Source organism: Drosophila bipectinata, chromosome XR (genome assembly GCF_030179905.1).
Source record: "Drosophila bipectinata strain 14024-0381.07 chromosome XR, DbipHiC1v2, whole genome shotgun sequence".
Lineage (NCBI taxonomy): Eukaryota > Metazoa > Arthropoda > Insecta > Diptera > Drosophilidae > Drosophila > Drosophila bipectinata.
Genome location: NC_091735.1, coordinates 8006191 through 8021452, shown reverse-complemented (window position 1 = coordinate 8021452; position 15262 = coordinate 8006191). Strand labels below are relative to the sequence as shown.

Below are 15262 nucleotides of genomic sequence, written 5' to 3'. Positions count from 1 at the left end.
AAAAAATGCCGACGGTTTTAACAAAAAATGTACTTTTTCAAGGTATAAGATTTTTCGGTATAAAAAATTGAAAATCCCTCGTTCACGGACTAGCTAATATCATAATAAATAAGTGGTAAAAATTTGGTTTTGATCAGATTAGTAGTTTTTTAGTAATCGTGTCCACCGCAAAGGTAATTTCTCAAAAAAAAGATTCTGAGATAATCGCGTTTAAAGTTTCACGTTTGTTCAAGTTTTATGTGCAGGTAGTGCGCTATAAATAGCTACAACTTCGGTTCTACGGATCCGATCGTTATGAATTTTTGTAAGAGTATTCTCAACATTATATACTTAAAGAATATGCAATAAAAAAAAATCTATTTTTTCATCTATCACAACTTAACTCGATAGCTTTAAAACTGAGAGACTAGTTCGCGTAGAAACAGACAGACGGACGTGCTTATATCAACTCAGGGGGTGATCCTAATAAAATATATATACTTTATAGGGTCGGAGATGTTTCCTTCACTGCGTTGCACACTCTAAGACAAAATTATAACACCCTCTGCAAGGGTATTAAGAGAAACGAAATCTTAATTTGGGCAGAACCGAAGTTTATATATCCTTTGATATCTTTTGGGATGAAAGTTAGGATGGGATATTATTGCTTATATCAGACACAGTTGGCTAAACCTTTTGAGAATACCATCGTGAAACAATTTCCTATAATAAAATTACAACATCAAAGTATGAAGCCCGTAGCTTTGGAAGTGGTAGACTAGAACGAATAGACACAGCCAGACGGACATGCTTATATTGACCCAGTAGGTGATCATGGTCAAGAATTTGTAGACCTTTTAGAGTCGGGTCACTGAGTTGCAAACTTTTAAATAAAATTGACTTTTCATGTAATACCTTTTTCAGAGGTCTAAAAATAAAAATAGTCAAAATAGTTATATATGAAATAATGTAATAAATAAATAATATTAATACATATTATTAGTTTTTTTCTTTGTTCAACATTCTGTTCAATATGTTCTCAAGTTTTTTTTATTTTCAGTACACAAATTCGTAACAACGCTTTCTTAACACGGCGTAACAATTAGAAATTAAAGTCTGCAAGTTGAAACCTAATTTTGTGCTGCAACTTAATGAATATTGGTCCGGAAAAGCATACGCACTTGCATCCGCAATCGCAACAGTGCCCATATCCTCAACAACTGTCAGGTAATCACGAAAAAGATTCGAAAGTAAACTCTGTTTTTGGATCGACAAGACAGCAATGCTATCAAATTGACTATGCATACCCACTGATCAATCATAACCACTTTTCCTACCAATTACATCAGTCTAACCCTCACTTTTACCATGCAGTGTGTTTAAATTCCACTGCCGATTCGAGTATTCGTTCTGACACCAAGTCCGGCTCTTTTTCAATGGTGATGACACCCAGTCGGTGCAGCTCGCCGTTTTTGCCGCTCACGATTCCTCTTCCATCTACACCGATACGTCACCAAGATCAAGAGCAGTTATCATCGGACTACATCCAAAAACCGGCTCAATCGCAGACTCATCGAACGTCGCCGAAGCAATCCATGAGTGTAAACTTATCTCAATTGGCCCACGCACAGCTAGAGCTACAGAGCCATCTGCACCAAAAGCTTTCAATTAGCTATTTTCGTAATTCAGCCTCTCCTACGGACAGCGGCAGGGCTGTTGGAATAGAAAATGGTGGGAATCAGTTTAGTGGTGGGTCCCGTGGAGTCACGCCACCGCTTCAGCAAAACTTAGGTGCCACACAAATAAATTCTTTGAGCGAACTGGAAAGCATGCAGCCTTTTGATTTTCGAAAGCTCAGGTCGGGCTCACTGAGTGCCTTCTCAAGTCCGTTACCACCCAGTCCAACAGAATTTTTTCCCCATCACCAACGTCACAGTAACCAGTTCTTCAGCGCCATGACTATGGCTTACCATTTACCGCCACCGCCGCCACCACTTCCTCTGCCGGCTCCGGCATCTTCGGTATCACAGACTTCCGGATCCCAATTGCATCCACACACTGGCGCGTCTACTACTCCTGAAGAAAAAGAAGCCATCGGAATGCAGATTTGTGGTGGAGGTAAAAACGACGGATCCTCTGCCTTGGGATCAGGATCTATGTCAGGCTCTGGCTCAATTGCGGGTACTAGCCCGCAACGAATTACCCGCTTGGTGCTGGCGTCAAAAAAAAGTCAGTTTCCCGGCGGCGGAAGCAATAAACGGCAGTGGGGGTCCATGCCGTCCAACTTAGGAACTCAGTTCATCAACCCAGTGACGGGGAAAAAAAGGGTTCAGTGCAACGTGTGTCTAAAGACCTTTTGCGACAAGGGTGCACTGAAGATTCACTTCTCAGCTGTACATTTGCGAGAAATGCACAAATGCACAGTAGATGGTTGCAGCATGATGTTTAGTTCCCGACGTTCAAGGAATCGACACAGCGCCAATCCAAATCCAAAGCTTCACTCTCCCCACTTACGACGCAAAATCTCGCCACATGATGGGCGAAGTGCGCAGCCCCATCCGCTTTTATTACAAGCTCCTAATGGACTCATGGCAGGCCTGACGCCGTTTGGCTCCTTTCCTCTGTTAACTCCCCCACCGGACCTACGTCACCACCATACTGTAATAAGTGGTACAGTAGCTCCGCCGGCGGGCGGAGCTGTCGATCTTAAGCACAGTCAGGAGTACTTGAAACGCCCATATATCGACAATGGAGTGGTACCCGACTCTGGAATATTTGATGTTCGAAGTCGGAAACACAAACTGGAAGCAGAAGGTGAAGATGAAGATGACGATGAGATACTAGAGGTGGGTATATTCTTGCATTTTATTCCAAACAAATACACAATAAATCCGCAACCTTCGGGAGGAGCCGATTTTGATATACCCTTACTGTTAATTAACCATTTATATTATAATATTAGATATAATTAGCCTATTATTTTGGGATTTTCATTTTCTAAGTAATTTTCTAGCTTCATCAAGAGATTGATTCCCTATGGATTCAATCAATCGGAAATGACCCAGCATTCGTGTTTTTGAAAATACGATTTGAAATTTCTACAGATTATATTTTTTGCCAACTGATCCGACTCGCCAAATTTCATAAGGGTAGGCCGTCTACATCCTATACATCCATCCTTTCTATAGCACACAATTCATTGATATTATTTTAAAGCATTAGTATAAGTAACGGTTAGCAGATAGTAAGCTAAAAGCATGGAGTTTCATATAATTATACTGTGTGTGCAGCAGAGCTCAGGCAGAGAAATTTCCTATACAAGGGTATATAAACTTTGGCTCCACTTGAAGTTAGATTTCCTCTCTTGTTTTATTTTCATTAAAATATTAAATCTTTTTATCTTAAAATGTTTTTGTTAACAATTTATAAATGTAAAATTGTTGTAAGAGGTACAAGGTAAGAGGTCATTCCACTTTTCCAAAATGGGTTCTAAACCACAGTAATAACGATTTTGAAAAACCGTTATTGTTCAACAATATAAATACCCAAAACTAGGACCACCTGCATTCATTAATTTTTAGCCTTGCGTCCTGTATTGCCAAAAACATCAACGCTACAAGGCAACAAAGTATTGGAAATGTTATATGATTATTTTGATCGAAAACTTTCAAGTTCTCATATTGATTCCAATGGTAGTAAGAATAGACTCAAAAGCAACCTCCTTGACTTCTATGGGATTAAAGTTAAACGACTTCTCAAGTGACTCAAACTCATTTATAGAGTTTCCTGAAACTATAAGTGAAGTTAACACTCTGCAAGAGGTATCGTAGATGTCTGCAAGATATTCTTCACTTATGCTGAGTGCATAACATTTTTCCCAATTTCCAGTCGTCCAATTCGGAGGTTATTTGGAATAGTTTTTCAATTCTCTGGGTAATGTGGTGTGACAGGTGTGACATTTCCTGGGATGAAGACGTTAAAATTAACCTGCTTTGGATATTAGCCAACTTTTTAAACCATGATTTTTTATTTTGAGTTCCGTTTAAAGCTTTTGAGCTGACTTTAGCTAAACCACCTTATACTGACGCAGTACTATACTGACTTAAAGAGGAGTCTGAGATTAATATTGGTTAAAATTTTGAAAAAGGTTTTTATAGTTTATGGTTTTATTAAGAATTTTCTTGAAAAATTGACTAAACAACCAATTTAGTCCCATAAGTTTTCCATCTCTCTATAATTTTGTACAACATTATTTTTATACCCGGTACTCGTAGAGTAGAGGGTGAATGTATGAAAAATAGAAAAGGAATCATCTCCGACCCCATAAAGTACATATATTCTTACACAGCATAAACAGCTGAGTCTATATAGCCATGTCCGTCTGTCTGTCCTTATGAACGCGTGGATATCAGAGACTATAAGAGATAGAGCTAAAGAATTGGAGCTAAAGAAATGCCCACGGAACTCAAGTTTGTTTCAAAACTTTGACTCCCGCCCCACAAATCGCGAAATCCTATAGCGCCAGTACTGGAGGGTTTTTTAAAAACTTTTGATGTTTAACTATTCCTAATGTAAATATGTATATTAAAAATGATTTTTATCCAAATTGGCCCATTTTAGAAGAGATATTTTCATATATACAATTTCCCATACAAACGGGCTAACATTTTGAACGCGTGGATCCCGAAGACTATAAGAGATAGAGCTATCCGATAAGCCGCCAAATCGAATAATTTTTAGAGGAGTGTTTATGCGATGCCGAATTCACGCTTTAATTTAACGGTTTCAGCCAATTCGTGTGTGCATAAACGTCATTTCATGAATTCGGCAACACACGAAAGGTTCAGTCCCAAACGATTGACTACGATTTCAGCCCCAAAGCATGAATTAGTGATGCGCAACCAACTTAACGCTTTGCAAATCAGGTGGCAACGCCATGCATTAAGCTAAAAAAACAAGAAAGGAAAGCTAATTTCGGGCGGAGCCGAAGTTGATATACCCTTGCAGTTAAAACCGAAATATATCGCAAACGCCGGGTATAGGTGGCCTCTCCTTTAAAGAATATCATAATATAACCCAATTTGTTATAATACAAAATCTATAAAAAGTCCCAAAATTCTATCTTCAAAAATACCAAAGGTGGTATTTCTATCAAATACCATTTCCGATCAATCAGTTATATGGCAGCTATTTGGCTAGGCTGCTGCGGTGCTCATTTTGGAGTTCCATATATTTCTGAGCAAATTCCTGCAGCTCGTGTCCGAGCTTGGGCACGTTGAGATCTCGTTCGATGTCTCTGGTTCGTATAAACCACGGAGCTTCAAAGATCCATGGAAGAGTTTTCGCTTGCAAAACCCGTATTTTGTTCAGGTTGGTTTTTGCAGCGATACCATAATCTACGAACCTGGAGTCATTAGAAATAACTTGTTGCTACTATGGACTTGCATATTTGCACCTTACATCCAAGTACGAGCTTGTTGCGTGGTATGAAGAGCCAGGACATCCGAGCCACTTTCCTGTACGAGTTTTGGATACAAGTAATGTGCCTGCCAAATGTAAGTTTTTTGCCAAATTGACACCGAGGTACTTCTATGCAGGAAGGCCTCTAATTGGACTAAAGTTAATGTTGACTCCTGGGCAGGTACTTCGGCAATTGGTGAACGTTACATTGGCACATTTTTCTACGTTTACGCAAATGTTCCAGTTTATGGCCTATTGGTGAAATGCGTCCATATACTCCTGTAATACAAATGCAGCAGCCAAGATACTACTGCTTTTGGTCAGGACAGCAGTGTCATCAGCTTAGGTCGCAATTAGCACGTCTTGCTCATTCACTTCAGTGATTGGAGTTTTTGTAGGCATATCTGAAGCATAGATGGGGTACTCCCCAAAATCATGCTACTATAGTACTATGGGGTATTCTTACGCCCTACTCTAGGCCGAGGACTACCTTGGGGACGCTACCTTGGAACTCCAGAAGAGATCGGCTTGGTGGACGACTTGTATCCATCAGCAGATACGTGGAATATGCGTTCTTTCAGGAAGCTTTTCACGCGATGGAACAACTGTGGCGTAAGAATATATTTGGCTTTGTACAGGAACCCAGGGTGCCACGATCTGTCAAAATCCTGCTGTAGTCAAGGAAGGCAGCAACTGCATAATTCTTCTTCTCAAAGGCTTCTAAAGAAAATTTTTGACAACTCTGTGCAATTGCTCAGTAGTTCCATGTCGAAGATGAAAGCCGAACTGGAATTCCGGAATCGCACTGAGACAGAGTTAGCAGGCATACTCATTTGAAATTGAGATTACAGGAACTCTTTAACTTGTCGACGTATGCTTTCAGGCGAGTATTCGTAAGGCTTGAAGCGTTGCTCAAGGTTAGTAGCGAATGCTAATTTTCTCTATGCTCGTACGGCACCAGCCACCTGAGTGATTTCGTATGGCTGATTTTGGGGTAGGCTGAGCCTTATACCGTTTTGGGATAAGCCACAGCGAGTAGTTAGGACTAGCGTCTGTGTTCAGATTTTCCAAAAATCTGTCTATAGATTCTGGTTTTCTTCGGGCGAGCGCCTTGCTTAGACCGTTGGCCATCCGATTATGTATCTGATGGATTCGGGCGTCTCCCATTCTTAAATATTTTCTTCTTACTCTTTACTTTAGATTGAGGAGCGCACTAATTCTGGGTGGTGGCTGGGGATGTCTAGAAGTCTCTACGTTGGTGATTGCTGGGTGCAGCAATCTCAGCAGCCTGGTTTATCATGTGCATGAAAAGGCTGATGAAATTGTCAATGTCAGAAGGTTCTTGGATTTTTATGTTAACCTCGCTCAGCTATTCCAGGTGGACTTGGAAAGCGTGGACTCCTCTGGCAAGGAGTCGTAAGCGCTGAGGTTTTTTCTCAGGTTTTGTATGCAGTATGGCTATGATAGAAGTGTGATCTGAGGAGAGTTCATGAAGTGTTCTTACTTGTAGCCTGTCTATAGCGTATCCATTGATGAAGTAATCAAGCTCTGTCGGAGTGGGGTTAGTTAACCCACGGAGCGCTGTGGGTTAACCCGTGGCAAGTATTTGGTAATGCCCATTTACAATGACTTCTTGCAACAGCTACTTCTTCTTCAGGCTCGTAAGTTTTCCCACCATGCATGTTTGGCGTTATAATCACCGCCAGCAATGAACTTACTTTCAAATCCGGCCTGCATTTTCCTGCATAAGCTTAAGTAGAATGTCCAGTTTGGTATTGATGTCGCGGATGGCAATATCTATCGTTGTGAACTTATGGCTGAGCCTAGGATCGGAAGAAGAGCTTGGGTCAATCTGCAGGGTTGAGACAGTCTTTGCTTGCATATCTTTGGGTCGAGCTATATCAGCATACGTCGTAGATCATTGGTTGTCGGGAGTCTAGGCCTCGGCTTTTGTTTTTTATTTTTTTCAATTCTGGCTGGGCAGCTTCAGTGACTCTGTATCTCCCACGTTTTCTTATTTTTAGGGAATATGCTACGTTTGCACCCTGCTTTAGGTTGGCATAAAACAAGTTTTGCCTAGTTTTAAAATTTGTTATCTTTGTTCACCTGATTATTCTTCCAATCTGTCTTTTTGGGGCTGTATATGTTCAGCACCTCAAAACCGTTGTCAGTAATTCCCTGTTTAATCTGTGATTTCGGTACATTTGAATGTCTTCCTTTAGCTGATGGTGTCAAATTGGCAGTTAAGCAAGCGATGCTTCCCGAAAAGCGTCAGAGTTGGCTGCATATATTCTAGAAACACCAAATTTTAAAGCGCGAATGTTGTAGTTTGAGGAGCAAATTCTATGATCAAGAGATTTTTCTAATAAGACCGGATCACTTACGTTCGGTTCGCAAATAGCGGGTATTTTGTTGAATTTTGCGGATTGGTCATCTCCACCAGGGGGATCCCCATTGATAGAGTCAACATGATCCAGGTCCTCCAGGTTTATTTTTTCTCTCGATTTTTATGCATAGGTCACTGACTCCGACTATTAGGGGCTTGCGGGGGTAGAGGGATGGGCAGAATTAGTTGGGACTTCAATGGTTTTTAAACTTTTAATTTTATCATTTTTGTTTTGGTTTACATTTTGGCGACGATTAGGTGTAGTTTTGATTACAGAAGAGTACGAAGCGGTGTTAACCGGTGTTAAGAGGAGCCCCAAACGGTCTTTCAGAAGCGGTCTTTCAGAATTTGGAAATGGCCTGTGCATCAATAAGAGCATCAGCTAGCATTCCTGTATTCATCATAAAGCTTAGAGGCCCACACGACCGAGGGCCGCTCGAGAAACGATTTGTTAATACGTATTAAGCTATTTGTAATTTGTTAAGCTAGGAGGAGTAAGAAAATGTAAAATTCTATATTTTAAATTAGAGGGGAAGGCAAGAGATGTTCTAGAGTAAAGACCATTGTAGTTCGAACATAATACCATAAAAGGGTCATGCAGTGCATAAGTCGAACTATAATGGCTAAGGAACAGAGGACTAAAGTTTTGAGTCCTTCTATTAGGAATGTTAAATTTTAGGCGTTTTAGTAAATGCTGGCTATCTACATCCCCGTTAATAAGGTTATGCAGACAGACTACACCGAACATTTTCCTACGATTTGTTAAGCTAGGTAAGTTTATAAGTAAGAGTCTGCTACTGTAGGATGGAAGCTGAAGATTTGCATCCCAGTTGCATCCAAATTGGGGACTCCAGACACATGAACCGTACTCCAGTATAGGACGGACCAAAGAAATGAATAGTGTTTTGGTTATATAGGGGTCATTAAATTCTAACCATTAAGGAAATATGGTCGGCAAATTTAAGTTTGATGTCTAATAGGATGCCGAGATCATAAACCTGGGTTAATTTTTCTAAGGCTATCCCATTAAAAGAATACGTAGCTTGCAGAGGGCAAGAACGATAAAAAGACATAAGCTTGCATTTTGATCCATTAAGTATTAGATCATTAGCTAAACACCATTTTTGAAAGTTATCAAGGTCAGACTGAAGACTGCTTTGGGCAGATATGGATTTGTACTGAAGACAAAGCTTTACATCATCTGCATACATAAGAACTAGAGAGTTCGTTAAAGCAGGGGGAAAGTCGTTTATAAAAAGCGTAAATAATAACGGGCCAAGATGACTACCTTGAGGGACGCCAGATATAGCACGGACCAGACGGGACTGTATGTTTTTAAATAAGACTCTTTGTGTCCTTTCATCTAAGTAGCTGGATATCCACGTTAAGAGGTCTAAAGGAAACCCAGCATATTCAGTTTACTCAACAAGAGTGAGTGATTAACTGAATCAAATGCTTTGCTGAAGTCTGTGTAAATTACATCGGTTTGATTTCCCTTATAAAAACCATCTATGACAAAGGATGTCAACTCCAGTAAATTTGTGGTGATGGAGCGACGCTTAATAAAGGCATGCTGACAGGGAGAGATAATCGAAGAGCAAAGGTGTTACAAATGAGGGGTAATTCATTTTTCAAATAACTTTGGAATTGCCGACAACTTAGTAATTGCCTCTGTAGTTGGCAGCATCGGACTTTTTCCCTTTTTTATCTAGGGGAATTATGAAAGATTCCTTCCACTATAGGGGAAAAATCGAGGTTTCCAAAGATAAGTCGAAAAGTCTTAGAAGAGGTTTGCACAGAGCCCTGGCACAGTACTTTAGCACACAGCCTGGTACTCCATCGGGGCCTGGCGAATCAATGGGTTTGACCCTTAGAAGATCAGATAATAATTTGTTCTCAGAGAAAAACGGACAGAAAATAAGATTTGCTGCTTGAATGTTATATTCGTAAGGCTGATCTGTCAATTTAGGCAGAGAATAAGTGGTTTGAAAAAATTCTGCGAATAAATCGATCAGAGGTCGCAGAGGAATTTTCAAACGTAAGCAGGGGTGAAAAAGATACGTATTTACGCTTAATGTTTACAAAATTATAAAACTGCTTTGGATCCTGAGTAAATTGTATCCCGCAAAAACAATTTATTTAAAGTACAATAAAATTTTTCTAAGGTCACGTTAAGATCAGTGCATGCCTGAATATCGGACCAGTCATATTTATCGATAAGGCTGTTTAGTCGTAACTTGTTTAAAAAAAATAATTTGTGAGGGAAATACGTAGATTTGGGCTACTTAGCTATGAGACGGGGCACAGCAAGCTACGAGCAAATAAAATAACCCCCAACGAGCCCAAGCTGCAAGGTATCTACGTGTGTTTCTTACTCCCATACTTATGAGAAATATTTGAATTGTACCGCCTAAAAATATTATCGCTCTGTTAAGTTCTCGTTCTTGTTACTCGCTGCGTCGAAGTTTCGAAGGAAAGAATAGAAGGAGCAGATAGAAACTAGTAATAAATGAACTTCGATTGAATTCGGTTGATGCGTTTCTACTGGGACCATAGTTGCTGGCCTGAAACAGGCATTTTCGCAGTTTGCCATTTGGAGCAAACATTTTTTGGCGCCCCCGGGTGGACTCAGAAGGACGTATCATCATATATACATACATAGCAGATCAGCTATACGTCCATCCGCAATCTCAGTTTGGGCTTATACTCGACACACCGCTGGAATTCATCGTTCATATAGCAGATCAGCTTTACATATATACATTCACCGTGGAATCTCAGTTTGGGCTTGTACTGGACACGCCGCTGGATTTCGGTTATCGCTAAGTAACAAATTGATAGAATTTCGGTAAATGAACTACATACATAAGCCTGCAAATATCAGCCAAGGCGTAAGTTTTGAGGCAAACACGTGTCAAGATTACAGGTTGGTTCTTTAGTTGCTTGGTGCCGTTCTTTCTCTCTCCACATGCACATACCATCGCACACATCACACACACATACATAGAGAAAAAATACAGTTCATCGATCAGAGGGAGCTTTGAAAATCGTTGCAGCACCTTAATTGCGCTTATCCCGAGTTTTGTGGATTCGAGTTGTTCAATTTGTCTCTCGGCTGTAGAGTAACGGCTCACGCTTGCACTGCAGCTCACATACAATTCAGGTACAGTTATAACAAAGTTCCAAAGTTAAAATAAGTTCAATCAATAACCTATCGTAACACTAGATAACTGTGCTTTCTACTTGAGAATTCAATTTCAATTAAATCAGTGGGTGGCAAAGATTCACTTATATTGACATTTTTGCGTAAAATTGCATCATGGCTCCGAAGCGACGTTTAAGTCGTCAGCAAAGTTCAAGTGTACATGATGTCAATGATGGCAACACGATCGTGATAGACCGCATGGGAGAGTTTATGCAACAACAAATCGTATCCATTCGAGGCAGCGAATTAGAGTGCAGATTAGACATTTTAAACAATTACATAAATCGTGCATTTAACCTTCAAGAGGAAATTGAGTCCACTAATCCGGTATTGTCCTCGCGAGCTAAGCTTGAGGATAAGTGTGTAGCCACAAAATCTCTTTATATGTCAGCTAGTGTACAGAATCAAAGACCACCATTACTTAACTCGATCCTTAATACCACAAGCTCCCACAATAAAAATTTACCTCGAATGAATTTACCCAAGTTTTCCGGATGCTACTCAGAGTATAAGAACTTTATTGGTTTATTCACCAGTCTCATAGATAGCGATCCAACTCTTAGCGACGACGAAAAATTTAATCACCTGTTGTCATGTCTGGAGAAAGAAGCGTTGGGGACCGTGAAGGCATACCAAATAACTGAGACCAATTACCCAAATGCACTAGCCGCCTTAAATCGGTTATACGACAATCAGTGTTTAATTTTTTTTGATTGTATTTCACGCCTCTTCGACATTCCCTCAATGCAGGGTCCGTCCGCCTTGTCACTGCGTCACATGATAGATACTGTCACAGCTATCTACGAATCCTTGCTTTCACTAGGCAGTGACAAAGTAATAGCAAATGCAATGCTCATACACATCGTCATGACCAAAGTGGACGCAAAAACTAAGTCTAAATGGGAAGAAGGTTTAGTCTTTCAAAACATCCCCCTTTGGCAGGACTGCCAAGATCCATTCAATAAACGCTACCAACATTTAGCAGTAGATGAAGCTACGTCAAGAACGCAGAGGTCTCGTAAGCTGGGGCGGCAAAATTCTTTAAAGAACTTTAGTAAAACTTCCTTGTCCATTGCCAATACTACTCGAACCCAGGATCCAAAATGCTATTATTGCAAAGCTCTGGATCACTACATTTACGCGTGCAGTTTGTTTGTGGCCGCAACAGTCGCTACACGATTCAAATTCGCTAAGACTTTCCCATTGTGCATAAACTGCCTAAGGAAAGGGCATTCCGATCTTTCGTGTCAATCCTCTAAGTGCCGCGTATGTTCGAAGCCATATCATTCACTGCTTCATAGATACAGCTCCGACTCTTCACCGTCAGAGCTAGCTTGCACTCAAGAGCCGATTGTGACACAACCTTTGACCACCTCTGCCGTCCACCACGCGATGACAGCCGACTCAAATCAAATTGTATTAGCTACAGCCCTTGTTAACATTACAGGTAGCAATGGTCAAATGCACATTGCTCGTATGCTTTTAGATTCCGGGTCACAGGTAAACTTTATAACAGAGGAGTTATCCAAAATTCTTAAACTTAAGCGCGATCGAAAAGACACAAACCTTCTTGGAATAGGTCAATCAGCTGTATCAGCTCGCCATGTAGTTCAAGCAACTATACACTCCCGAACACAGGCATTTCAATTGGAAGCTGAACTTATTGTTCTGAAGTCAATATCATCGTTCCAACCTGAGAGGGCAGTTCAAGTGTTAGACTGGAACCTACCTGACAACATAAAGTTAGCTGATCCACTGTTCCACAAACCTCAGAGAATTGACATATTGCTTGGTGCTGACGCATTTTTTGAGTTGTTAAAGGAAGGGAAATTTAAGCAGGAAACATATGGTCCAGTCCTACAAAATTCCGTTTTTGGATGGATCGTATCAGGTCGGTGCAAGTCATCAAAAACAAATTTCAAACAGGCTTTCTCAATGTTGAGCGCGGTTCAAGATCATTGCAGTGTAGACATGTTGATTCGAAAATTCTGGGAAATAGAAAGTCTCCCGAACATTGCACAGAATAAACTTTACACTCCGGAGCAAATTATGTGCGAAAAGGCATTCATCGAGAGTATTGATCGGTTACCCTCCGGTCGACTTCAAGTTTCATTGCCATTTAAGTCAAGCCCTACTTGTCTCAGCTCGTCATTTGAAATCACAAAAAGGCGGTTCTTAGCACTAGAAAGGAGGATGTCCAATAACCCAGAAATAAATTCCATGTACGTTGCCTTTATGAAGGAGTACATGACGTTGGTCAATGATGAAATTCCTACTGAGCCTCATTTCTTCATTCCTTATCAATGTGTGCTCAGACCGCAAAGTTCAAGCACTAAACTTAGAGTGGTTTTCGATGCATCGAGTAAGACAAGCTCTCAAGTGTCATTGAACGAATTGCTGATGATCGGACCAACTATACAGCCGTGTCTATACGCTACATTGCTAAGGTTTCGTCTTCGCAAATACGCTATTACAGCAGATATCGTCAAAATGTACAGACAAGTGGAAATAACTGAATCCCATCGTAATTTTCAACTAATAGTATGGAGACAGTGTAAGAATGAAAAATTACAAGTCTATCGCTTGAATACCATTACATACGGCACGGCCTGCGCACCGTTCTTAGCTATCCGCTGCCTCAAGTACCTCAGTGAGATATATTCAGTTTCCCACTTTCTAGGATCCTTAGTCTTATCGAATAGTTTCTATGTTGACGATCTTTTGTCAGGCGCGGATACAATCGAAGAACTTACGTCGATGCGAAACGAAGTAGTTGAAATCTTAGGCTCGGCCGGGCTTGTTCTTTCGAAGTGGGCAACCAACTGTGAGCAGCTAATAGATCATAATCAGTCTACAGATGTATCTGTCGGGGAGCACGAAGATACAAAGGCGTTAGGCCTCGTTTGGAACCCAAAACATGACATCTTTAAGTTTTCTCCGCGAGAGATGTGTACAAGCCATGCGCCAACAAAAAGATCTATTGTCCCTTACTGCTCGCCTATATGATCCTCTCGGGCTTATTTGTCCTGTTGTCACAAAGGCCAAAATTCTTATACAACAGATTTGGCTGCTTAAGATAGAGTGGGATGATCCAATTCCTGAAAGCCTTCAGCAGAAATGGCAATCGATCACAATTGGTTTGGAAGAGTTGGATATGTTGACTATTCCAAGGCATGTAGGTACGACAAAAAATACCGTATGTCAAATACATGGCTTTGCGGATGCCTCAACTGAGGCTTACGGATGTTGCCTGTACATCCGTGTCGAACATCCACATGGTGTGGAAGTTAAATTGCTTACTGCAAAATCAAGAGTGGCCCCTCTGAAAACAAAGTCGGTACCACGACTGGAGCTTTGCGCGGCGCACTTGCTAGCCAACTTGTGGGAAGAAGTTTGTCCACTGATCGACTCTCCAGTTGAACGAGTTGTAATGTGGTCCGATTCAGAAATCGTCTTGTATTGGCTGCAAACACATCCTTCAAAACTAAAAACCTTTGTTGCCAACCGCGTCAGTGAGATTCAAGAGATAACCTAATCGGCTAGTTGGCGCCATGTACCCCCTGACAGCAATCCAGCAGACTTTCCATCTCGGGGTTGTACAGTCAATGAATTAAAAAATTCATTTTGGTTTGATAGTCCCCACTTCTTGACTCAAGATCAAAGGCGTTGGCCTCAAAATACAAAAATTCAGCAAATCAACACTGACAAAGAGTTAGAGATTCGGAATAATATTACTATCCACGTTACAACACAACTCGCGCCGAATCCGATAGAAAAAATTGTCGAAAATTCATCTTCATTTCTTAAAGTATTGCGCATTGTTGCGTACTTCCTACGATTCGTTAACGCAACAAAATCTCCCTTGTGGTCTTCGCTAAATCCTACCTCGGTTGAGCTCGGCTCGGCCTTCTTACTTGTTGTCATAAAATTACAAAAATCAGTTAAATTGCCAGACTCACTTCAAAAATTAAGTCCATTCGTTGTGACGGAAAGCTTGAGGTGTCTTTGTTGCGAGTAGGAAGTCGATTGTTCAATGCACTGTTAAGCTACAGCGTAAAGTTTCCGCTTCTTATGCCAAATGGCAACAGATTCGTGAGTTTATACATTCAACATCTGCATAGAACCAACTTTCATGCAGGACCCAGAGCATTGATTGGTCTTATTCGCCAAACAAGCGCGGTCGTACGAAAATGTGTACATTGCTTTCGATACAAGCCAAAATTAGCTTCACA

The 15262-nt window shown here is 40.7% G+C and overlaps 1 protein-coding gene across 12 annotated transcripts in view; it reads left to right on the top strand.

The window, feature by feature from the left end:
* disco-r (disco-related basonuclin zinc finger protein) overlaps positions 1-15262 on the top strand; it is a 187077-nt gene that overhangs the window by 130925 nt on the left and 40890 nt on the right. For 11 of the 12 annotated variants that reach the window (XM_043211319.2, XM_043211318.2, XM_070282992.1 and 8 more), the window contains one exon: positions 1040-2825. In XM_043211319.2, the coding sequence (XP_043067254.1) occupies positions 1131-2825 (1695 nt within the window). In that variant the 5' untranslated portion in view covers positions 1040-1130. The remainder of the gene's footprint in view (positions 1-1039; positions 2826-15262) is intronic. The other variant, XR_011444242.1, reaches the window with a different exon arrangement.